We start from the raw sequence: 24606 nt of genomic DNA on the forward strand, positions 1-24606 counted from the left end.
TGTGCCGCCACCTCCCCCTGTACCTCCATCATTATCCAGCTTCTTGCAGGATATTCGCACTTACTTCGGGCGTCATGAGGTTGCAGCCTCGTCCGATTACACCGAGGGTATTGAACGCTTCATAACCCACTTACGATTTCACCTCGGCTTCCATCTGACGGCATCAAGCACTAGATCCATTGGTGGAACCTCCAGACCCAATGGTGGAACCTCCAGTGAGGTGCAGAATAACAGCGCCAGCACCAATGGTGGAGCCGTCAGATCCAATGGTGGGACCACCAGATCCAACGGTGGGACCACCAGATCCAATGCTGGATCTGCCGCTTTTGAAAGTTGGGTCAAGAAGCAGAAGTTCAACCACGTCTGCAACATTGTCGGAGATTCAGGTAAGGATGTCGACTCAATCTCAGACGTGCAAAAGCATGTCATTACATGCTTCGTGGGTTATCTTGTCACCCTCCCCACGTCGCAGTTGTCTGAGATCCCGGCCGATCACTGGGACCTGGCACCTGGCACTCCTTTGTCGGCGTCGAATGCGTTCATTCGAGTTTGCTATCTCGACATCCCCGGCCAGGAGCGACTCTACGTAATCCAGCCAAGCCAATCAAGAAGTCTCGTCCCGTGGAAACTCGTGGTTCCTGACGCTGCTACAGCTGTAATGTGCCTCCGTCGTGACTGGGGGTCCGACATCTCGACCATCGCCCTCAAGCTCCTGCAAAATGGTATCACGTTCAAGACACTGCAGCCCATGGCAGTTTCTCCTGAGGCTAGGCGCCCGCTCAGCGAACTTCGTACATTCTCGCTCGGATACTTCCGGCCCCCCTTCAAGGCCGTTTACGCTGATTATATCGCATATGAGCAGTACCGTCACGAGTTCATGAATGAAGATCGTGCACGAGCTGCTCTGCTTCGCGGTGGGATCTTATGGCGGCTAGCACTACATAGCCTTGGCTTCGATAACCTCCCCTCGGCCCTCATTGGCATTTCACGGGATGCTGTCCCATTTGGACAAATGCTCACCATCAACGGCGAGACTCACTTTGACGACGAGTTATCGGAAGAGGAGGTCGATTTCATTTGTGGGACGTATTATGTATACACAAGTAAGTTTTCTTAATTCACATTGACCCGCAGTGCGCTCAAATTTGAATCATCAGACAACGGATGCATAGAGAAGTTGTCTTGGTGGCCTAGGCCGCAGGCCTGGGCTGGGTCAGGGTTGGATGTGGGGTTCTGGTCTGCTCGATGCGAAAGCTGGTTCCAGACACGCCTTGAAAACATCCGACAAGGTGTTTCTCGTCGCCGCGATTCATCCGACAACAATGGTCCGGTGAACAACACACATTGGAAACATGGACTCAAATTCAATGGAGCGACGAAGAAATTCAAGAAGAATCTTGACGTGGCATGTTCTGACTTTCTCACTACCAAAGCAAGTGGTAAGCTATCTTTTTTGTCGTTTAATGTGCAGCTCTGATGTCCTCTTAGCATTCACGGACAATTAGATTATTTTGTGTCACTACTGTACTGTACTATTAGAATATTAGAATACATGGGTACGGGGGAACGCATATGACGAAACATGTCCAACATAGGGTCTGCGACCCCAAAGGACTTAATCTGATGCGAAAAAAATTGTACTATTATAGAATACATGTATACCGAAAGCATATGACGAAACATGTCCAACATGGGGTCTGTGACCCCAAAGGACTTATTCTGATGCGAAAAAAATTGTACAAGTTTTCTTCAAACGAACAGAACTCTACTCGTGCACTCGTAAGTGGGCGATGAGCGGGCGATGAGCGGGCGATCGTTGGGCGATTAATTTTATCTGGAGACAAAACTTGATGTTTTATGTTCACGTTTTATTGTCAAGGGGTATTTTAAATTTAAACGCCCGTCTAAGTGGTGGCCCAAACTTCGTATTATGAGCAGGCATTTGGTCACGTGCAATGCTTAAAGTTTTTTGGAGTCTTAAATGTGAAGCTTCATTTCGAAGTATAGGCCAGCATTAAAGATGTATTTATATTTCTTATTGTTGATGGCATTCAGCCGGCAACAAAATGTTCGCTATTGCTTTATATTTTTCTTGTCACGCAAGATCTCTTTAACATTTGAAATTTTATATCTGCTTACATGACAAGCTAAATACTAAGTATTGCCTTGACATTTCACACGACATTCAGACTTGTCTTAAATATTGCGGACACCGTAGTGACAGCTGGAGCATTATTTTGTTCGTGTTCTGCCTGCAGGCATCAATCACATCGAATTGCTTCACTGCCGCTGCTATAGTTTCTAGCTGTGGTAGGCTAGCCTATCTCGTGCACCTATGTAATAGAAGCTTAGGCTGTGTCAACACAGCTGGAGCATCCTGGGAGCCGCACACTACAGAGGTAAGAGTCTGTTCGGACAGCGAATTTTCGCAAAATTCAAAATTCAAATTTGCTTTGTCATGTTCCCGAGCTATCCGATGTGACCTGCGTGATGGACTCTATTGATAACCTATAATGCCAGTTACTCGAGGGACACGCACCTCCTCCCGTACCACACCTCTCTGCTGTAGAACTCGTGGCAAGAGAGCCAGGGAAACCATGCCTGAGATCAAGGAGCGCACTATTATAGGAAGCTAGACACACGGAGTAAGTCTCAGTGGACGGTGAAGCAATGCTATCATTAACTACCTAGACACACGGAGTAAGTCTAGAACAAGCGTTAACATTAACAAGATGATAAATGAGACAAGAATGTGATCATACCTCAGCGGACGGTGAAGCAACACTGAGGTAGAGTGGAAATGGGGAAGGGATTAAATACAGGAATGTCAAGAAGTCCGAGATGGAGAGAAGCGAGTCCGAGACGGAAAGAAGCGACTGATACATGAGGGTGATATAAGATGTCGAAGGTGCTACGAGTCGATAAGAGTCAAGAAAGGAAATGAGAATTCATAGTATGTCCCGGAGGTTAATCCTCCGGGACTCGTACCGTGTGGGCGCACTCTTCTGTCCTCTTTCATCCTTATCGCCAATACACCCCCTCACCTAGACATCAGGTGAAGGCCCGGTAAGTGTTTCTCAAAAGGGGACGCGGCAATGCCTTCGTAAAGATATCCGCGGTGTTTTTGTGGGAGGGGAGCCACTTAAGCAGGAACATACCCTTCTCAATATGCTCACGTATGAAGTGATAGCGCACGTCTATGTGCTTGGATCGAATATGATTCCGGGCCTCGGTCGACAAGGAAATGGTGCCGGTGTTGTCCATGAATACGTGGATGGGGAAAGGGATATGAATGTGTAGTTCGATGATGAGTGATTTGATCCAAAGGCCTTCCTGAAGGATGTGAGTTACTGCCATATACTCAGCTTCGGTGGAGGAGAGAGCATGGGTTGATTGTTTCTTAGAGACATGAGAAATGACCCCGCCGGCGTAAAACCACACATAACCTGAAATTGACAAATGATCAATGGGGGAGCCTGCCCAATCAGCGTCACAGAACGCGTGCAGGTCCTCGTTTACGTTGGCACCCCCATAGTGCAGGCGGAGATTGATGGTCCCGGAAAGGTAATGAAGCAGTCGCTTTGTGGCGGCGTAATGAGCAGGCAACAGTTTGGCGTTATGTTGTGCGAGCGAGTTTACGGTGAAGGATATGTCAGGGTGAGTGCAGATTGCGAGGTAGAGTAGCTCCCCAATGAGCTTGCGGAAAAGTGTTGGGAGGTTGGGGATGATGGCATGTGAGTCGTCAGGTTTTCCGAACAGATGATGTGGGTCGAGTGGGAGGTGGACGGGATTACAGTTGAGCAGGTTGTATTCATCGAGCAAGTAGGTGATGTACTCGCCTTGGTGCAGCCAAAGCTCACGGCTGCTTCGACTGCGTTCGAACTGAATGCCGATGAACTTGGTGACTGGTCCCATGTCCTTGATACCGAAGCGGTGGTGAATCTTCTGCTTGACCCAGGTCAGGAAAGCGGGATTGTTGGATGTACCCAGCCCGTCGTCGACGTGGAAGCCGATTATGCAGACTATGTGAGTTCCGGAAGTGCTGCTGTCAAAAAGGAATACTGCATAATCAACAGCGCAGCGAGAGAAGCCCAACTCCTCCATGATGTCCCGAACCTGTTCGTACCACTCCATCGCGGACTGCTTCAATCCGTAGATCGTCCGAAGCATCCGCCAAACCATCACCCTCCAGTCTCCCTCTTCAAATCCTTTGGGTTGACGCATGTATATTTCCTCCTTGAGTACCCCCCAGAGAAAGGCACGTGTGGCATTGAATGAGTGAAGCTCCCAGTCGTTCTTGCAAGCTAGAGCAGCTATGAGGCGTAGTGAAGTGATTTTCAGCACCGGTGCAAACGTTGCACCGAAATCGACCCCAGGTATTTGAGAGAATCCTTGTGCGACAAGACGTGCCTTATAAACCGATCCTCCCTTATTATCCTCTTTAAACTCTAGAACCCATCGATTACCGATAGCCTTGCGTCCTTCTGGAAGGGGAGAGAGCTTGTAGACACGCATCTCGTCCATTATGCCGAGTTCTTTCTTCATGGCGGCAAACCATTCGTCTCGATCAGTACGTAGCATGGCCTCGTCGTATGTAGCTGGGGGAATGGCCATGTCATAGCCAGGATCGTTGGGATTCCGTTTACGGTCGCTACAGATGGTAATGTGCGCGTGTTCTTCTATCATGACGTTCGCGTAGGCTTCGGGGATGTCAATGTTCGGTTCTATATCTGCTAAATTCTCCTCTACCACCTTCTGACCCATTTCTCTCTGACCCATTTCTCCTTTCTCCGCTGGCACCCCCTCACTCGACAGTGAAGCGGGCTCAGCAGCTCGCGATGCGCGAGACTTGCGCAGTTGTGTGAGTCGCGCCTTGGTAACGGCGATCCCTTCGGCGAAGGCTTGTCCGGCTGGCGTCTTGACTGTCGCTCTGCCTGAACGACGAGGTACAATGGCTGAGACCTGCGGAGGGAGAGTGATTAGAGGAGGCACGGCAGAAGGGGGAAGGGAAGGTGGGGATGAAAGCACACAAGGCTGTGAGTCGTCCTCGTCGGAGTCAGAATCAGCCGAGGGTCGAATGCTAGGCAAATGTTCATCGAAGATAACATCCCTAGCCACGAAGAAAGTGCCATTAGCATCTCGCAATTGGTAGCCCTTGGTACCTTCTGGGTACCTGACGAACATGGCAGGACGGGAGTGTGGACCAAGCTTGGTCTGCAACTCGGAGGGAATTCGGGCGAAGCATCATGAGCCGAACACTCGGATATGAGAAAGATCCGGTTTACGCCCATTTGCCATTTCGAATGGTGTGATGTCAGATGGTAAGGCACGCGAAGCACTGCGATTCCACAAATAGCACGCTGTCAACGCAGCTTCCCCCCATAGATTCGCTGGAAGACCTGCTGCCTCCAACATGGCAAACAGTCGTCCCTCGATAGTACGAATGGCCCGTTTGGCCTTCCCATTCTGCTGGTGCGCATACGGCACTGAGAGTTGGCATTCTACGCCCAAGTCCACAAGTGCTTTAGTGAAGCCAACACTTAAGAACTCCCCTCCGTTATCTGAACGAAAAACCTTGACCGTACGTCCGGAGTGATTTTCCCAACGAGCCTTGATCAAACGCCATGCATCTAAGGCCTGATCCTTGGTGGCCAGAAGTTGAATATTCAGTAAGTTCGTGTGATCGTCGAGAAAGAGTATGAAGTGACATTTTCCATGGGGAGTGGCTATGGGGAACAGACCACACAAGTCCGCATGAACAAGATCCAGCATTTGTGCAGCGCGAGGTTCCTCCGAGGGGGGGTAGGGCTTGCGTGGGTGTTTTGCCATGATGCAGGGTTCACAGCGTTGGAGGGGGGCAGTAGAGGTGAACGTGACACCAGTAGCAATGTGTTCGAGTCGTTTGACGGCATCCCCGCCCGGGTGTCCCATACGGGCATGCCACAGGTCTAGTGACAAAGGAAGGTGAACGAAAGCGGAGATTTCTCGCAGGGGTTTGAAGTGTGCCGGTGAAGTGATGTCCGGACAGATGAATTTCAGGTCGACAAAGAATAAGTTCCCAGTCATGGGGACTTTGCCTAAGACCTCACCGTGACACTTCAACTGACAATGCACTGGTGAGTGCTCGAAGTTACAAGACCACTTCTTCTTCAACATGTGCCCCATGGAGAGTAGATTGATCATGGCGCCAGGCGCATGCAAACAGTCTGTGAAGGTGATTCTGAATGTTCGTCCACCCAATGTTAAGTCTGCTATGCAATTCCCTCGCCCAGAAGTTGCCAAACTGCCATGATTAGCAGTTTTGACCGTTAAGCGAGTGCTCTCAGTGTAAGTCCAGAAATAGCTATGATCAGCAATGAGATTCGAGGTAGTTCCTGAATCGAGTATAGTGGAGAGGGTCTGATGTGCGATGCAGGCGATGTCATCGAACTGAGGAAGGGATTCATGGTCTGATTCGAGATCCTCTATGAGGGCACATGTGAGGTTGCGTAACTCGTCAGCGACAGCACTGTTTGCGGTGGGAGTGTATGATGGAGGGTTGGAGGGAGGAGCCGTATTACTATCAGCGGCTGCAGCAACGTCCTGCTTCTTTGGCTTTCGATACCGGTTCCTGTTACCTCCTTGACCTTCCATGCCTCCACCGGTTTGGAAACAATGTTCTCGATCGTGCGTAAGTGAACGTGGAAGTCCGGTGCATAGAGGATTGTCACAGCTCACCCCTTTGGGGTTATACTTGTGAATTCGAACACCTGTCTTAGGGTTTGTCTTTCCGTCCGAGAATGACTTAAACGATGTGACGTTGGCATATTCGGATCCTGGACCATTTAACTTATGTTCTCCCCGCAGACGATTAGCCTCTTCAGAGAGGGACGTCAGTACTGTGGAGAAAGTCATCTTCGTAGTGGTAGCAGCAACTGAGGCTGTGGTGGAGGAAGTAGACACCACAGATGAAGGAGTGCTGTACAAACTCATTGTCATACGTTTGAAGATGAGCCAGTCTGGAGTGTGCGGGAGGCCGTGAAGAAGGAGGAATACTAGCTCGTCTTTGGTCACTACAATGGCCATCTCTGCGAATTGTCGTCTGGCATTTTCGAACGTGCTGATGTAGCGGGGAGCATCGTCAGGGTCCTTAAGTTTTTCAGCGAACAATTGTGCACGAAGCTCAAATTGAGACGTGACATCAAGCCGTCCAAAATGAGTCACCAAGGTGTTCCACTGTTCCCTCGCGGTCCAAGACTCGCTGAGCATACCTTGGACAACTGCAGAAAGCTTTCTGCATATGATGCCCTTAGCCTGCGCATCCTCCTTGATCCATTCAATCGCGCTTTGCTTTTCAGCGGCTGTGGGAGAACCAGCGACAGCTGGTGAAGGCATGACAAACACGAATTCTGCATAGTTATTGGGGTCGGTGCCGGAACTGCAATGGTTCCAGAGTCCGTCTCCTTGGAGGGCGAGAGTAACCACGCGACGCCAAGCAGGATAGTCATCAGCACCAGACAATTCGGTAATGAAGTCGTATTTCCCCATGGTGGATGTGGATGGATATGTTTATTCGCAGTGAGTGTTGGAGTTCGTACGTGAGCGGTCGGCTTCCTGGATCTGAGCTTGTTCAGAGCTCAGGGCTCATAACCTATAGGAAGCTAGACACACGGAGTAAGTCTCAGTGGACGGTGAAGCAACGCTATCATTAACTACCTAGACACACGGAGTAAGTCTAGAACAAGCGTTAACATTAACAAGATGATAAATGAGACAAGAATGTGATCATACCTCAGCGGACGGTGAAGCAACGCTGAGGTAGAGTGGAAATGGGGAAGGGATTAAATACAGGAATGTCAAGAAGTCCGAGATGGAGAGAAGCGAGTCCGAGACGGAAAGAAGCGACTGATACATGAGGGTGATATAAGATGTCGAAGGTGCTACGAGTCGATAAGAGTCAAGAAAGGAAATGAGAATTCATAGTATGTCCCGGAGGTTAATCCTCCGGGACTTGTACCGTGTGGGCGCACTCTTCTGTCCTCTTTCATCCTTATCGCCAATAACTATTTGGTCTTTAAATGATGAGACATGGCTCATCCAGCACATCTCCACACACCACACCAAAGGTGGAGAGTAGTGATGTGCATGGCCCAGCTTCAGGCCATGGGCCAGGCCAGAATAGGCCAGGCCAAGCCAGGCCAAAGATCATGGCCTGACCACGGCTTTGGCCTGGCCTGAGGTACTGAAAAGCCAAAGCCGGCGGCCCAGGCCACAGCTTTGCGTACTTAGTCAGCACGGTCACCAACCAATTTGCTTCTCGGAACTCCCCTTGTGGACTACGTCGCTATCATGTCAGAAGATCTGGTGAGTTGCAACATCTGCGCATCATTATAACTTACTTTTGTGTCATAGGTGTACTTGTTGTTAGCAACTCGTTTGCCTGTCAAGTGGCCAAGTCAACTGTGCCTTGCAACTCCCTCACAACTCTCTCGCCACATAAACCAACCATAAAGTGAGTGTTTTTTTCGGCGCTAGAGTCCAAATGACCCAGCATGTCGAAGGCCGAAGCATCCAAGATGGGTACAAGGCGAGAGTGATTCTGTGCGAGCACAACCAAAAGTGGGACAAGTGAGCAACACTTTGACATCGGCTCATGCTTGTCCATATTGCAAATCTTTATTTATCTGATCCGCTAATTTTTCATGTATCTATCCTAGTTTACAAAGTACTTGCTCGTTACAGTGTCATGCACCCCAATTGATATTTTTCACCACATTCTGTCCCTGCCTCTAATGGTCAGCACAATCCACACAGACAACGAAGATGAACTTCGTGTTGTTGCACGCCCGGTGCGCAAAATGAAACCTACAGCAGCACTTCTCCAGCATTCAGAGAAGGCAGCCCTCCCTTCCCAAACGAAAGCAATCAACGACTTCCGTGCTGCTGAAGCTGCAAAACTCGCCACTGGATGCCAACTAGTTGCTGCTGACCAAACCAAAATCTCTCCTGCTCCTGAGAACAGCAAAAGGGTACAGAGTGAAGGGAATTTTGACACTGACATCGAAAACAGTGATGACGAGCATGAAAATGCCCATACAAATCCCAAATGTGAGTTCCTTCGCATCTGTAAATGTATTCATTTTAATTTGAAAACAGAAAAACAAGTCCGTAAAGCCACTGTAACGGAAGATGGTGATGATGATTATGATGACGAGCGTGAAAATGCCCGTACAAATCCCAAATGTGAGTTCCTTTGCTTTTGTCAATGTATCCATTTTGTTCATTTGAAAACAGCAAAATGAGTCCATCAAGCCGCTGTAATGGATCAAGAAGATGTTGACGAGGACAGAATTCTTGCCGATATTGATGTCCAGCCAATTACTGACCCTGGTCCCTCATGAGAGGATAAGACTCATGACCTTGATAGATTTTTCGGTAAACCTTTTGAGTGCACCGGTGCTAATGGAATAGTGAAAAAGCATCGTAAATGCACCGTTTGCCCGTATGTCGTCTCACCTTTGTGTTGTCTTTATTATAAACCTTGAATGTTCTACTTGCAGGGGTCACTGTATCATTGTGAACGAGCCAACTACACTATGTCGACATGCTGATGCTCGATTTGCAGGGAAATATAGGAAATGGGCCAAGGCCAATTCATTCACATCGAAATTGCCTGGTGATGTTGCCGCTGAAAAAAAGAAGGTTGCGCAAGCACAGCAAACCATTGATGCGCATGTGACAGAGCGCAAGATTTCGGAATGGGTCATCCCTTACTCTGACCAGTTGTTTCGAAAAGCTGCAATTGAGTGGCTCATTGTGACGGACCAGGTATGTTAGTATCATAAACTACTACTACACTATGCTAATGATTATTCTCCACAAGCCAATTCAGGCTCTCGAACATCCAAGGTTCAAGGAGATGGTGGATGTTGCCTCCCATGCAACTCAAGGCGTCAAAATTCCAGGGCGAAAAGCCACACAAGCAGAGATCATGTGAATGTTCAAGAACCATCTAACTCGACTCAAGAAGAAACTTAATGTAAGTACAATCCTCGACACTATCTGATATTGACTAATCTGATATACTCAGAGCGCTTCTGTCAGTGGGGCTATCAATATCACATGCGATGCGTGGCAAGCAAGCAACACCGACAGATATTTTGCCGTGACTGGCCATTGGATCGAAGAAAACAATCCAGGACAGTGGGAATGCCAGAACGCATTGTTTGGATTTACCAAGGTGAACAACGCACACAATGGTAAACGCCTCAGGGTGCATTATTCAAGGTTCTTGATCGGATTGGTGTTGTGCAAAAGGTCAGTCAATCTATATGACAGCGCATCATTGTTCTGATATCTCTTTAGCTTGGCCACATCACATGTGATAATGCCTCGAACAACGGAACTACACTAGAAGAATTTGCACAGGTGTATGAAGTGAGATACTGTTAAGGTCGTACTCTCGTAGGATCGGATCTGAAGGACTTCGGCCTCAGCTCGTACGCTGTGCCCCTTTCCCAAGTACTGTCCCTTATTTCAAAGTACTAACGATAATGCGTCCGAAGGTCCGGACGGGTCTCGTAGTATATCCGGATGTCTTCCGGATATCGGAAACGTATATAAGACTAATCCGGACGTATCTGAACTAGAAACTAACAGAGTAAGACTACCCGAAGGTAGAGCTGAGGATATAGACTATCGGAATCTATCCGAAGTCTCGGAGGGTGACAAGAGTAAGAAGGACTCAAGTCCGGAGGACAGAAAGAGGACAAACTAAGATGATATTCGAACTGAGGTACTACAGGACATATACATGAGTTTATATACTATGAGGATAACGGAAGTATCAGTAAGCAAAGGTCCGAGGCTATGTACGAAGCATGTGCAAAGGTTATCAAACACGAGTTGGAAATGAGACATAGGTTAATGGATCAGTAATCATACCGGTAATAAGTATAACCGAAACACCGGGAAGAGGAAATACCGAATAGGCTGTGTTTAACGTTATATGAACAGGAAATGAATTAGAAAGCTTATCGTAAATCGGATCGGAAGCGGATCTATACATCGGACCGGATCGGATCTCAGGGTCCGAAGTCCGGAAGAGAAGCGTGAATATATGGGATATGACAGATACACCAAAACATTTCCGTGGTGCCAGCGAAGGATTAAGTATGTCATTGTCATTGTTTACTTAATGAGACCACCAAACCATGGTTTTCATAGTTGCTTAGCTCATGTTATCAACCTCACGACACAGACCTTCCTCAGCACATACAGTGAAGCCCCCCATTACAGCCCTCATGATCTGAAAGGTCATGAACCCGACACATCGCAACACATTGATGATCGGGATGAAATTGGGCTCATCCGCACTATTTGTGTCAAGGTATGTTAAAGTATCTACTATCTCCGTATCATATCTTGAACTCCTTCAGGAACGGTCATCCGCAAAACGAAAGGAACTCTACAGGAATGTTGTAGAGACTCATGCCTCTCATGGTGTGATATGGCACCTTTCACTAGGGAGTTCATTGCACGAACTTGCAGCACCACCCAGTGTGCTATCCACAGCTATTCCTATATGAGGCGCAGCTTTCCCGTGCAACGCGCACCATGCGTGCACCATTCCTGCGCTTCACGATGTACACGCGCGCGTGCGCGCATTCCCGTGCTTGAGCGCCCTATAGCACCAGCCATCCAGATGCATCCATCCACTGTCTACCATGTTCTCTAGTGTGTATATTTCTATTTCTCTCATTGCATATTATTCCATCTTTATTTTTATCATGGACTCTCACATATATATATTTTTACATACCTACTCGGTAGCGCTTCAGCTCCGCATGACTGTGCTTAGGCGCGCTATATAAGCGCCAGCAGTACATACCTTTCACTACTTACTTTTCCTACTTTTCACTTACTAGTTACTACCCACTTACTACTTAGCAGAACATAGTAGATCTCTATTTGTCTACACTTCGCATCTCTCTTCTCTTATATTGCATCATATTAGCACTTAAGTCTAGACTCTCTATCATTTCCGCATACGCGCGCGCGCTTTCCCACGCTTCGCGCTAATACGCGCGCATGTTCCCGCGCCTTGCGCGCACCTGCGCTTTCTCGCGCTTCGCTTCAGCGCGTACCTCTAGATCTTCACTGCACTCGCTTCCCCTTTAGGGTCAAATGCACTTGCCATCTCAAGTATCGCAGACTAGGCAACACTCGACCTACAACATTTTTTAGATACAGTTAGGAGCATCATTTGTTCCTTGCAGTATTGTTGTTTCTACAACGTTCAGACTAAGGCGGGAGTCTCTCGGCCCACTCAACTCTTGATCGACATGAAAGTTCGGTGGTCATCAACATTTATAATGCTTAACCGCGCTGAAACAAATAAGGATGTAAGTTTGGTCTCAATATCTACTATGTGCTCATTATATCTGAATGTTTGGTACAGCATGTTGATACATTTGTTTACAAGATGGGTCGACAGGAGCGGAATTTGACAAGACGCGCTAAGATTGATTTCCTACAGCTGTCGACCGCTGAATGGATGCATGTCAGACAATTTGCAGATCTTCTCTCATACGCTGATGTCGCTCAACAAGCATTTTTATCCAAAAAGGGCTCAACTTTACATCTTGCCATTCCAGCACTCAAAACCCTGCACAAGACTTGGTCTTCACGTGCTGAAAGAGCAAAATATGCTCGTTTTGCACCTGCACTCACAGCCACAACGGAGAAGGTGGATTAATATTACGAGAAGACGATGAATACACCAGCATATGTATTGGCCATGTGTGCGTGCAGATCTATAATTGAATTGTTTCGTGCTAACTTTGATCATAACTTACAGTGCTCAATCCAACTGCGAAAATGTCATATTTCAAGAAACAGTGGCCTGAACATCTCCACGATGATGTTCTTTCCTGTGCCGAGGGTGTGGTTAGTTATCTACCTTTATTTGTTTTCAATCTGATTCAAATTCACATCAAGTTCAAAGCACGTCATTCCGAGTTAAATGCAGCCATGTGGTCGTCATCGTCATCAGAGCCTACAACTAGGAAAAGCAAAGCAGGTGCTCTGAAGAAGCTCATTTGAGAAGTCCTTAGTGACTCTGATGATGACGACTCGAGTAACACTGCTATCCCATCTGTCAGAGACCCATTAAGACCATGGAGAGCCGAGTTCCTAAGTTATCTCGAGCCTATTGAGGCTGTTCCACCTGCTGGAATGAGTACAATTCAGTGGTGGGGTGTGAGTATATCATTGCTACTCTAAAACTTGTTACTGATGTTAATGTGGCTTAAGATCAATGCACCAAGGTACCCAACATGGGCATCACTCGCATGCAACTATCTCTCCATCATGACATCGTCTGTCTCAAGCGAGCAAGCATTTTCGCAAGGTGGAATCACGATCAGTAAACAACGGAATCGGCTCAGAGGTGATATAGTGGAAGCGCTCCAAAGTCTTAAATGCTCACTACGCAATGATCTTTTGTTTCATGAGGCTGGGCCATCATCACTTGTCGAAGAAGAATTCAATGACTCTGACACCAAAGCTGGTACTATATTGGAGAAGGAGGGTGATGTCGCAGATGACAAATGGGGTTGGGACACATTCATTTTGGATGACGAGAACAACAGTGATGATGATATGTCTGTATCTGAAATGTCAGATTACTAGCCTAGAGTAGTTTACAAATGTATTTTTCGACTTTTTGCTGCTATGAGCCGTGCTCAGGCCAAAGCCAAGCCGTGGCTTCAGCCTGGCTCTGGCTGACGGCCTGGCCTGAGATTTTAGAAATCCAAAGCCGCCTCAAGCCAGGCCAAAGCCGTGGCTTTCAGGCCAAGCTGGGCCAGCACATCACTAGTTGAGGCCCTCTCCACTGGAGAGGGCCTCAACTTCGACAAGACATTCTGGGCTGCCGCTTCTGCTGCAATGGCTGCCGATCAGTCAATGCAAGGCCGTGTCAAGACCTCAGAGGCATGCCAATCAAAGTGGTCTTGAGTAAGATCTTAGATCATGTGCGATTGTACTTACTGATGAGCCTTCAGATTCACGGGACTTTCAATGTTGTTGACAGGCTAGCAAATTATTCCAGGATCAATTTCAGTCTGGAGCATGGTGCTAACATCACGGAGGCATCTGAGTCTGTCTGGACAGACCTAGTGAAGGTATTTCATCATCGCTATGGCAACTTACACGCTGATATATTTTTGTGTTTAGAGTATCCCTCAAGCAAAGCAGTACAAGAACAAAGGCTGGCTGCATTATGATACCTTAAAGGACATTTTGCCGTCAAAGGGAAGAGGGGATATCGCGCACCATGCTACCATGTGGCCCGCAGCCACAGTCAGTGACCAAGGCGGCAGTACCGCCCCCATGACTAGTATAGCTACCCTGCCAAACTACGTAAGTACCAGTTCTAGTGAATTTAGAATCGCTGACTTGGAGTCTGGCAGAACTCGGAGAGAGCACTCGATGCTATCGAGCACGCCAACCCGAACATCCCACCGGTGCCAGACACACCAATCTCTCAAATCATATTCGATCCTGCACGCCAACCACCCTTGTTCGCCGGTACAAATATACCGGAGTCCCCCACTGCTAGCATGTCCTCTACGCCCACCACCTCAAGGGCACTGGGCAAACATAGAGCTGCTGATGGTGATGATAGCCCAAGGATCATCAGCCACCCTCCTGAATCCATGAAAACTGGTGTGAGCGGCACATCAGTTTCATCGAAATTGATGAAATTGCAGCGCCGCAGTGGCGTCTCTTTTCCAGAGGCATTTGACCACATGAGCACTGAAATTCACGGTCTTAGGTCAGCCTTTAACAGTGTGACAAGCGCAATGCAAGAACGCACCTCACACATGCAAGAACGCATGACACATGTCATTGCTCACACAGTGGATCCTATCCCGGTACGCAAGCAAAGGGCAATCATGCGTGTGCAGCAGGAGGAGGGTCTGACTGATTTGGAGATGGTAGCGGCTATGACGCACATTCAAAGTGATGTTGTGATTGCTGATACGTACCTTTCCATTCAGAAGGATGAGCTCCGGAAGTTGTTCTTATCGCAGTACTTCAATTAGTTTACGTTTACATGTCTCTTTCAAACTTTATTACTTGTCAATGTATCAGTGTGAAGACCGCTTGTTTGCAGAATCGACTTTGCATGAAAACAATGTAGCTTTGAGTCACTGATGGGACTGCATGTGCTTCTATACTGTGTAGCTACTGGCACAAAAACTGAATAAGTACTAGTACTGGACTACAAAACTTCTTGGATAATTGGAAAACCTCTGTGCTGTCGTTCTCTGTTATAATTGTCCCACATCTGATATGCAATTGTATCATGCCGTGTCTGCACTTGAACACGTGCTTCTTCATCAGGAGGACCTTCAGCAAGCAAACCAGTGTCATGTGCTCCTGGATCGAGATCAAGGTCGCGATAGTCTTGTAAGTCATTCGGATCATGAACATGGATGACATTGTGCACAAAGCACAATGCTGGAGGGATATGTGCCTGCACTTCCATTGCATAGTTGGGTGGAAGGAGGAGGATCTTGAAGTGGCTTTTGAGGACACCAAATATGTGCTCGATGACGTTGCGAAGCATAGCATGTCGTAAATTGAAGAGCTCTTTGTGGTTACAGGGCCTTTAAAACAAAGTAAGTACACAGTAGATAACCGTTAGCATGACATACACTAAATTCGTCTGGCCCCATTCAGCCAAATGGTAGCATATTCCATGATATGGGACCAGAAGCTCGTTGCAGGATGCAAATCCAGCATTGGCAAGGTAGTATTTTCCTGGAGGGATCCTGAGATCTGTCACGCGAGCAGCATGATAAACATGCGCATCTGCTGCTGATCCCTTCCAACCACTTAGCATGTAGAAAAAAAACATATTGAATGAGCACGTGGCAAGACAATTCTGCGTCAAAGTGCCTTTACGATTGCGAGCTCCATGACACTGCTCAGCCAATGGGTGACACATTATATGAGTGCCGTCAATAGCGCCAATGGCGTCAGCGAAGTACAGATAGAACTTGGGGTTTTGAGAGACTTCGGGGGGTATCGGGTTTGTGGCATCAGGTAGCCGAATGTATGTGGTATAGATAGGGGGGCATGAGAACGCAGTGAGAATGTGTTTGAAGTACCTTTGCAGACTTTCAGCAACAAGCGCACGTAGTATGATAGGAATGAATACATACTTTGATATTGTGTCATTAGAGCGCTGAAAGCGCTCACCAAGGTAGCAAACAGAAAGACCTGTGACGCATCCATAGAGAAAGATGGCCAATTGCTCCTCAAGGGTGACATGCTTCGAGTTTCGACATCCCGCAGTATGAAGTAGATTTAACAGAACATAGAAAACATGCCGGCGTACACCGAGTTCACATTGAATGCGGTCTGGGTGCCCAGCAAGAAGTTCGTTGACCCATGCGATTCCCGACAGAGCTGAGGTGTGATACGGTATCTTCTCAAGGTGGGCCTTTGAATATGTTTCAAAGGCCTGATTAGCTGCGTCAATGACAATCATAGAGACTGCTCGAGCTGCAGGATAGAACAACCCCTCCAGCAAATCCAACTCATCATCATCTTCCTCCATATTGACATCTATTAACTTCAATGTGTCGCCTGAATCAGATTCTGCATCATCCATGTCCGTTGGGTCTTGATCAGGGTTGCAGTACATTCTGCTGGATGGTGTACAACGACTTTATCGATACCTGTTGTCAGCGTGATGTGACGGATGCTCGTAACATGACAAGGTAATTTTGAATTTTGAATTTTGCGAAAATTCGCTGTCTGAACAGACTCTAAGTGTCACTGTGATTTGTAGCATGTGACTGACCACTACTTAATAGACATCCTGCCTGTTGCAGCTGGGCCTTCCGCTGGGCACCGGTAAAACTTGACCGGCTCCGACTTGATAACATGCATGCAGATCTAGGAGAAGGAGAAGTGTCCGAATCAGAGTCTTATTGGTCCAGTGAATTTGGTCTACTCATAGTGAGTGTGCAGCACCTTGTTTTGCGCAACCGATCCTGCTCTTGGTAGGTGCTGCACACTCACTATGAGTAGACCAAATTCACTGGACCAATAAGACTCTGATTCGGACACTTCTCCTTCTCCTAGATCTGCATGCATGTTATCAAGTCGGAGCCGGTCAAGTTTTACCGGTGCCCAGCGGAAGGCCCAGCTGCAACAGGCAGGATGTCTATTAAGTAGTGGTCAGTCACATGCTACAAATCACAGTGACACTTACCTCTGTAGTGTGCGGCTCCCAGGATGCTCCAGCTGTGTTGACACAGCCTAAGCTTCTATTACATAGGTGCACGAGATAGGCTAGCCTACCACAGCTAGAAGCTATAGTAGCAGCAGTGAAGCAATTCAATGGCAGGCGGAACACAAACAAAATAATGCTCCAGCTGTGGCAGCACAGCCTGAGCGTCTACCCGTGGAAATCCATTACGGCTTGGCCTCATGTACATCCTTATACCGATTAGCCGCATGACTCCCTGCTTTGACATACAACATCTTCTGAGTTCCGTGCCTTCTCCCGCAATCATATGACAGCAGTAGGATTCAGGCAGTACTAGTTCGGCTTCGCAATACGTGAATTTCCATGAAAGCGTGGAATGCCCTGCTCTGAGTCTTCAGCACCAGCCTTGCAGGTGGCAGTCTTCTCGCTTCGGCTGCTTCAATCAACATTCCACCCTACAACGTGCCTTGCTGTACAAATCTGATGTAACTGAATGAGGCTCATGATGGGTCGCTCTACTATATCCCGCGAGTCACTTGTGTCTCGACATTAGCTCTGCACGGTGGATGCCACATGTATGCTGTAATTCTTTCACTTATAATCCATGAAGACCTCCCATGGTCTGCAATATTTTCGTGACCTCCAGCACACATCTTATTCTCAACTGCTAGTTTGAATTTATCCTCCATTCGCATGTCAAGATTTGTCCCTGGACATTTCAGTGACTGCCCTCCATGCTCGGAAGAGGGCCTGAGCCACCCCAAATGCCCTCAGGACACAGGGCAGAAAAACCTTGTGCTCAGCGAAATCCTGCAAGTTTTTGTCATTAGTATGTGTCACATCTATTTCATTTAGCACATACCAATCATTTCCCAAAGCAATTCTGGCGACACTTTGTTTCGTCATTAATATCTTGTTTTGTTTCGCAACAGAATACGCGCCAGACCCACCCGATGATATCGTCCAAGCCTTAGGTGAGGAGCCAGGCCAACTAGAACAACCCCAGGATCTGGGAGACACAAACTTGGTTATCAGTAAAGTGCTACTACAAATCACTGCCAACAGTATGTGCTATCTACCTTCACTCAGTAGGCGATGCCTATGATTTTCCATGACAGATTCTTTGTTGGACCAGCTCCATGACACCCTCCCAGCCTCGGGCGAGGAGTCCAGCCACCCAGAACACACCCAAGACCCAGGACAGATACACTTCAGTGGGGTGCAACAAGTCGTCATCTCTTGTATGTGTTGTTTGTCTCTACTCAGTTCCTGGTGACAATGTTCCTCAAGCCATTCGCGCAACTGATCTCGCTCTTGGTCTCTGACAGATCCCTGCCGGCTTTCATGCGGTAGTCAAGGCTGACAGTGCTGAATATCAGACAAGTAATCAATCTGTACACGTAGACCAGGCTGTTGTCGAATGGCATGAGCACATTCTTCTGTAAGTGGTCTGTAACCTTGTCTGTCTTGCAGGTATTGACAAAGACTCTAGACCATGTGATCTATCTTCTAAAGTTCAGGTCAGCGTGTATGCCTCATTTGAATTGGATCCAATGGTCTGTCACGGAGAACTCCTCTGTACATTCGAGATCTCAGTCAGAGAATTACTGGATCGCAGCGAAAGGTCTCATCGTCAGTATTATCTATTGCAAATCACACCTCACAGATGCTAACAAGTATTACAGCCATAATGTTTCAGCCAAAGCAGGAGGACATCGTATCCGCTTGTACTTCACTGTTCATGATGGTGGAGCAGCGGCTTTCTGATCAAAATGACGGCGGTGTCCTTTGTTCCCTTACTACTGTGAGCGATCAATACAGGCTTGCAGTCTGATTCTGATCGCCATAACGTGTAGGCGACATCTCGTGATATGGATGGGTTAGCAGTAAGGACAGATTCTGGACATCGTCTTCTTGCACGATACCGCAGGATGCAGAATAGTACGGATCTGGACCAATCCATCAGCCACTTCGAATGGGCCTCAGACCTCTGCCCTGTGGATCATCCCTACCACCCTGCAACACTGTTCAATCTAGCCATGACAAAATTTATCAGTTGCCTAGCTAATGGAAGATACCTCGACCTCAACATACCTATCTCTCTTTTTCAAGACACACTTGATTTGCGTTCTGCTGGTCATTCAGACCGACCCATGACCCAACTCCATCTCGCCATTTCTCTACTCTCTCGCTTTGTGAGGCGGGGATTTCAAACAGATGCGGATATGGCCGAAGAGTTACTGAGCGATGTGCTGGATGCCTGCCACCCCGATAGTCACATTTACAGAGCAGCTTTGATTGCAATCGAAACATCCGCTATGCATAGAAGCATGGATGCAAATGATCTTCAGCAGGAGGGGCCTGCCACATCCATACTTCCATTGTCACCAAATCAACTTGCTCATCGAGCAGAGCGGTGTTTGCAGAGAGATGAACCACGTGACTTAGATGAAGTGATATCCCTTCATTGTGATGCACTGGTGTACTTCAAGACCGGACATGCTTACCGAGGGCAATTGCTAGGCAATCTGGCTGTAATGCTGGGCACTCGCTTCGAACGTTGAGGCAACAACAAAGACTTGGATCAGGCTATCGCACTTCAGAGGGAAGTGCTGGCCTTGCGCCCTGTCAGTCACACAGATCGGTCCAAGTCATTAAATAACCTCGCAAATCAACTCTCCTCCCGCTTTGACCGCCGAGGCGACAATGAAGACTTGGATGAAGCTATCGCACTTCAGAGGGAAGTGTTGGCCTTGAGCTCTGTCGGTCACACAGATCGGTCCTCGTCATTGAATAACCTTGCGAATCAACTCTCCTTCTGCTTTAAACACCGAGGCAATGACAAAGGTTAGATCATGCTATCGCACTTCACAGGGAAGTGCTGGCCTTGTGCCCTGTCGGTCACCCAGATCAGTCCTTGTCATTACGCAACCTCATGATTCTCCTCTCCTCCCGCTTTGACCACTGAGGCAGCTGTGATGACCTTGATGATTCACTAGAGAACCTATGCTGTGCATTGACTCTATTGATGCAACATGATCCTCATCGATTACTTGCCCATAAGATGCTAGCTGTGACCTACCTATCATTTCATCATTCAGCGCTTGATGGCACTGGTGGGGGCAAAGATACGGAGTCTCTGAATGGTGCCATGCATTATTTCAAGGAAGCAGTAAATGTTGTTTCTGGAGGCTTGCTATCCCGCCTGCGAACAAGTTTACTTTGGGTTCACCGTGCTGATCAACACAGACATCATACTCAACTAGAGGCTTATATGACTTCTATGCAACTTCTGGATGCTTACATGTCTAATGCGGCTGCAGTATCATCTCGTCACAATATTATAAAGGACTTCCCGAGTACACTTGCCGTCGATGCTGCATTGTGTGCTCTTTGTAGTGGTGATGTTTGTCGTGCTGTTGAGTTGTTGGAACAGGGCAGGACCATCATCTGGACCCAGATGACACGACTCTGCACCCCTCTTGACAGCCTCCAGACCCATGGTGATCATGCAGTGGCCTTAATGAAGAGGTTCAGAGATCTCAGCTCTCTCCTTGATAAACCTCCCGTGAGCCATGCAGAAGGGACTCCAATAGTCAATACGGAAGCAGAAGAAACCTGGTACAGACATCTAGTAAAGGAGTGGAATGAAGCTGTAGAAGAGATCTGGAAGATCGAGGGCTTCTCCCGCTTCCTCCTTCCCCCCTTATTCTCAGATCTTCAAAATGCAGCTCGTGAAGGGCCCATCATCATTCTTATCACAAGCGAGCTGTCATGTCATGCCATCATCATCCTGCACAAGCAACCTCCAACTGACATTCAGCTCCCTACCGATGTGTGGAAACTCGTTCAATTGGTGAACGCACTCCAAAAGGCGGTTCGCAAAGAGGCCGATCCTAATGGCAACCAAATGGCGCTGACAAAAGCTTTGAGAGAGTTGTGGGACAATGTCGTCTGTCCAGTGGTTGAGAATTTGGAAGGATTTGCAAAAAGAGGTTCTCGCATATGGTGGTGTCCGACGTCTCTATTCAATTTCTTGCCATTGCATGCTGCTGGCGAGTATAGGCCAAAGGGAAAGTCCGTTTCACAGCAGTACATATCTTCATACATGCCATCTCTCACTGCACTGATCAAGGCTTGCGCAAGTCATGTCAAGTCCCTGTCGGTTCTCTTCGCTGCCATTGGTCAGGATTGCCCAGCCGGTGCCGAATCCACTTTGTATGCTGTGGAGCCTGAGCTGGAATTGGTGCAGAGACTTTTGCCCCCTCCCCCAATTATTTTGTTCTCCAAGATAACCAGCATTGAGGCCACTAGATCAAGAGCACTGCACGCATTGCAAGACAATACATGGCTCCATCTCGCGTGTCACGGCACACAGAAAATTGTCAAACCCTTCAAGTCAGCCTTTCTCATGCGCGACAAGCCGCTTTCGCTCCTCGACATCACACAGATGGATCTGTCTCGGCATGAATTTGCATTTCTTTCTGCCTGTCAAACTGCAGTCAGTGTCCCTACAACACCAGACGAAGTGATATACCTAGCAGCTGGCCTGCAATTTGCAGGGGTCAACAGCATTGTGGGGACATTGTGGAAAGTTACCGACAACACCGTGCAGCACTTGGTGGAGGCATTCTACAAAAACATGCATGGGGATGGTCCAATGAATTCCAAACGAGCTGCCTGGGCTCTGCACCAAGCAGTCCAGTCGTTGGCTTGTGACAAGAACATTCCAATTCCCTTGGACCAGCGCATAGTGTTCATGCATATTGGCATATGATCCATTCCATGCGTCCTCCTACCTTGATTAAAGAATTCTTGAGACAATCTGACAGCTTCACATATAGTGTCCAGTCATGACCACACACAACCTGTTACTTGCCAAGGACTTCGATATTGCGGACTTTGAGACTGTATACCTACACGATATTCACATTCGATTTAGACTTCAATTTGTATTTTCCAGTTTGTTACCTTGGAGTTGAAGGTGATTGTTCCTGTGCACTGAAGTACTGATGATTCGTGGATAAGATGAAGTTGCACAACACTGATCTGACATGACACCTCAGCAAGACAGAGTTTACGATGGACAATTATCTGAGGGCTTTTTTTTTTTTAGTCAGATTTCTGTCCTATTGAGAGTTATACTCTATTCAGGACATTTCTATCTAGTCTCAGGGACCCCCAGTGTCCCCAACGCATCTCTGAGTTCGCGAATGCCCTGGTGTGGAGCATACTCTCACCAGTCCGCTGTTCCCGCCGGCCGTTTTAGATGCGCAACCCACCAAAGACGAGATGACTTTTAATTTACATGTGCGAGGTATGTGGCTAGAGGGTGTTGTTGAATGCACTCCCACCCATTATGCAGCACCAAAATTTGGTGCTTATGGCAAGGAGCCTAGTCCTAGCAGGGTAGTGAGACCACAGATGAACGAAAATACATAGTTTCGTTCGTTCTCTTTTCAGAATAAATGCTCTGGCCTGCTAGTCCCGGTCCGATCTTTTATCGCATCAAGTATCTTACACAAACCTTTCTAGATCACGTCATCAAGATGATCGGAGTTGTGCATGATTTTTTGACATCAAGAGCGTTAACAAAGACAGGTTATGTAATGAATTCTATTTTTGTAATCAAACTCGGACTATGGGAGACTCATCTTATGTAAAGAGGGACTGCTGAGTGTGCATCATGTTTTGCCTTCCTTTCTACTCAGGACATTTTTCACTTTTGCTGCAGTGTGTAGTGACTGCGGCCCTTGCATATCTTCGCATTCAATATTCAATGTAATTGTACACAATTCACCACTATTCTCTGTAACATCCATATCAATACCTATGCTGCTTTGAAAGCATCTCCCACAGCCTTGATGGCGTCGTCAGCCTGCTGCTTCCCAACTTTCAGCGCAGCATCCATCCCAAAAATCTGATGCAGCACTCCTGGGTAAACCTTTGCCTCTACCTTCACCCCAAGCGACTTTAACTTTTTGCCATATGTGAGTCCTTCATCCCGCAGAATATCAAGTTCACAGACACTAATGAACGCAGACGGGACCTTGGCAAGCAAAGCATCTGATGCAAAGATAGGCAAGTTGTCTGGTCCTGTCCAGGTCACAGGGTCAGGAAGGTACATTTTGCAGAACCACATCATCCGCCCTTCGCACAGCCAAATGGTATTCTAGCACTCTTTCCAAGACGGGTATCTCTCGTCAGTGACGAATGCCGTATTGTCAGTCACTACAAGCTGGTAAGAGACATGGACAAGTGCAGTACACTATGATTACCAGGCACAATCAACAGCTGGAAGGTGATGGGAATGGGAGGCATGAGTTCTTGCGCCTTGAGACATGTGATTGCAGCTAAATTGCCGCCACTGACAAAAGTTATGTTTCATCATGGATTCATATGGGATGGTACGGTACGCACCTGGATGACCCTCCACCCGCGATTTTGTTCACATTTGCATTGAACTCTGCCTTCCCGTTGTATTAGATGAATTTCAATGCATCAACCGTGTCCTCGACCACTGCAGAATATGGGTTCTCAGGAGCCAAGCGATAGTCCAGCATCACCGAAACACAGTTGTTCTCTTAAACACAATTAGTAAGCTCCAGTCCGACAACGATCTTCACTGTCCGACCTCACCTTTGCATTGGCGGGATATGAACAAGTTCAAAGTATCGATACTCCCAAGCGTCCATCCACCTTAAGATTCTTAGCTAAAATCTGTTGAATAATCATAGACTGTTACCTCCATGGATATATAACAACACCAGCCACCCTTCTGGAGGGGTTCCTTCAGGTATGAAAGCCCGAATCTTGCAGTTCTGCAGACTGATATCTTTGACAGCCCTGACTGTCCTGACAGGTGAGCCACCTGGGATGTAGGGCGCTTTCCTGATATGCGGATGCCAGGGGATCATGTGCTGGGGCACGCGGTGTGCTAGATGGGTATTATGAAATGCAACGTATTAAGGGTCGAGGCAGGGAAGAATGTCGGGGTGAATGATGGAGGGAAGGTCTGACATGGTGCTGGTGGGGCTCAGGATAATCAAGCAAGGTAGTTCCATAAAGCCAGTACTTGAATACCATAAAACAAATAAGTCAAGAGATAGACGTGTAAGCATGACACTTACATGGTGACTCTATGACACAACGACTCTATAACGCAACACATGACACCTTGTTGTGCGCCCTCTTGTGATCGACCACCTTATAGGGTGGGACATGGCATTGAATGGGGCGAAAAGATGAATTGAATATGGATTGCTGAGGAACTGACATTATGCGCTGTCCCTTGACTTTCCTCTTGCGCGCTGCCTAAGCAATCAATTTTTTTTTTTAAT

General features: G+C 47.6%; 6 protein-coding genes across 6 annotated transcripts; 5 read left to right on the forward strand and 1 right to left on the reverse strand.

The window, feature by feature from the left end:
• Window positions 1–748: 748 nt before the first annotated feature.
• F5891DRAFT_968150 (uncharacterized protein) lies at window positions 749–1477 on the forward strand (the record flags this gene model as incomplete). The annotated part of the gene is made up of 2 exons (XM_041376291.1): window positions 749–1103; window positions 1158–1477. 2 exons carry the CDS (start codon window positions 749–751, stop codon window positions 1475–1477), a joined length of 675 nt encoding a protein of 224 aa, XP_041216649.1.
• An 8075-nt stretch (window positions 1478–9552) lies between these two features.
• Window positions 9553–9934, forward strand: F5891DRAFT_892775 (uncharacterized protein; the record flags this gene model as incomplete). The annotated part of the gene is made up of 2 exons (XM_041373319.1): window positions 9553–9807; window positions 9863–9934. Coding segments are annotated over 2 exons (327 nt in total), but the record flags the coding sequence as incomplete, so codon positions are not given.
• A 2419-nt stretch (window positions 9935–12353) lies between these two features.
• On the forward strand, window positions 12354–12736 carry F5891DRAFT_1200722 (uncharacterized protein; the record flags this gene model as incomplete). The annotated part of the gene is made up of 2 exons (XM_041368847.1): window positions 12354–12383; window positions 12440–12736. The coding sequence occupies 2 exons, from the start codon at window positions 12354–12356 to the stop codon at window positions 12734–12736; spliced, it is 327 nt and encodes a 108-aa protein (XP_041216651.1).
• A 1586-nt stretch (window positions 12737–14322) lies between these two features.
• F5891DRAFT_988837 (uncharacterized protein) lies at window positions 14323–15086 on the forward strand (the record flags this gene model as incomplete). The annotated part of the gene is made up of 2 exons (XM_041378031.1): window positions 14323–14400; window positions 14451–15086. 2 exons carry the CDS (start codon window positions 14323–14325, stop codon window positions 15084–15086), a joined length of 714 nt encoding a protein of 237 aa, XP_041216652.1.
• Window positions 15087–17959: 2873 nt separating this feature from the next.
• F5891DRAFT_988839 (CHAT domain-containing protein) lies at window positions 17960–22043 on the forward strand (the record flags this gene model as incomplete). The annotated part of the gene is made up of 10 exons (XM_041378032.1): window positions 17960–18095; window positions 18199–18330; window positions 18385–18507; window positions 18533–18546; window positions 18595–18707; window positions 18787–18898; window positions 18933–19070; window positions 19123–19800; window positions 19855–20113; window positions 20368–22043. 10 exons carry the CDS (start codon window positions 17960–17962, stop codon window positions 22041–22043), a joined length of 3381 nt encoding a protein of 1126 aa, XP_041216653.1.
• Window positions 22044–23096: 1053 nt separating this feature from the next.
• F5891DRAFT_1132439 (Alpha/Beta hydrolase protein) lies at window positions 23097–24183 on the reverse strand (the record flags this gene model as incomplete). Its single annotated transcript, XM_041364736.1, has 7 exons — window positions 23097–23438; window positions 23478–23497; window positions 23545–23633; window positions 23687–23736; window positions 23773–23849; window positions 23906–23965; window positions 24012–24183. The coding sequence occupies 7 exons, from the start codon at window positions 24181–24183 to the stop codon at window positions 23097–23099; spliced, it is 810 nt and encodes a 269-aa protein (XP_041216654.1).
• Between the last annotated feature and the right edge of the window lie 423 nt (window positions 24184–24606).

Source organism: Suillus fuscotomentosus, assembly GCF_016647785.1.
Source record: "Suillus fuscotomentosus strain FC203 chromosome Unknown F5891scaffold_253, whole genome shotgun sequence".
NCBI classification, from domain to species: Eukaryota; Fungi; Basidiomycota; class Agaricomycetes; order Boletales; family Suillaceae; genus Suillus; species Suillus fuscotomentosus.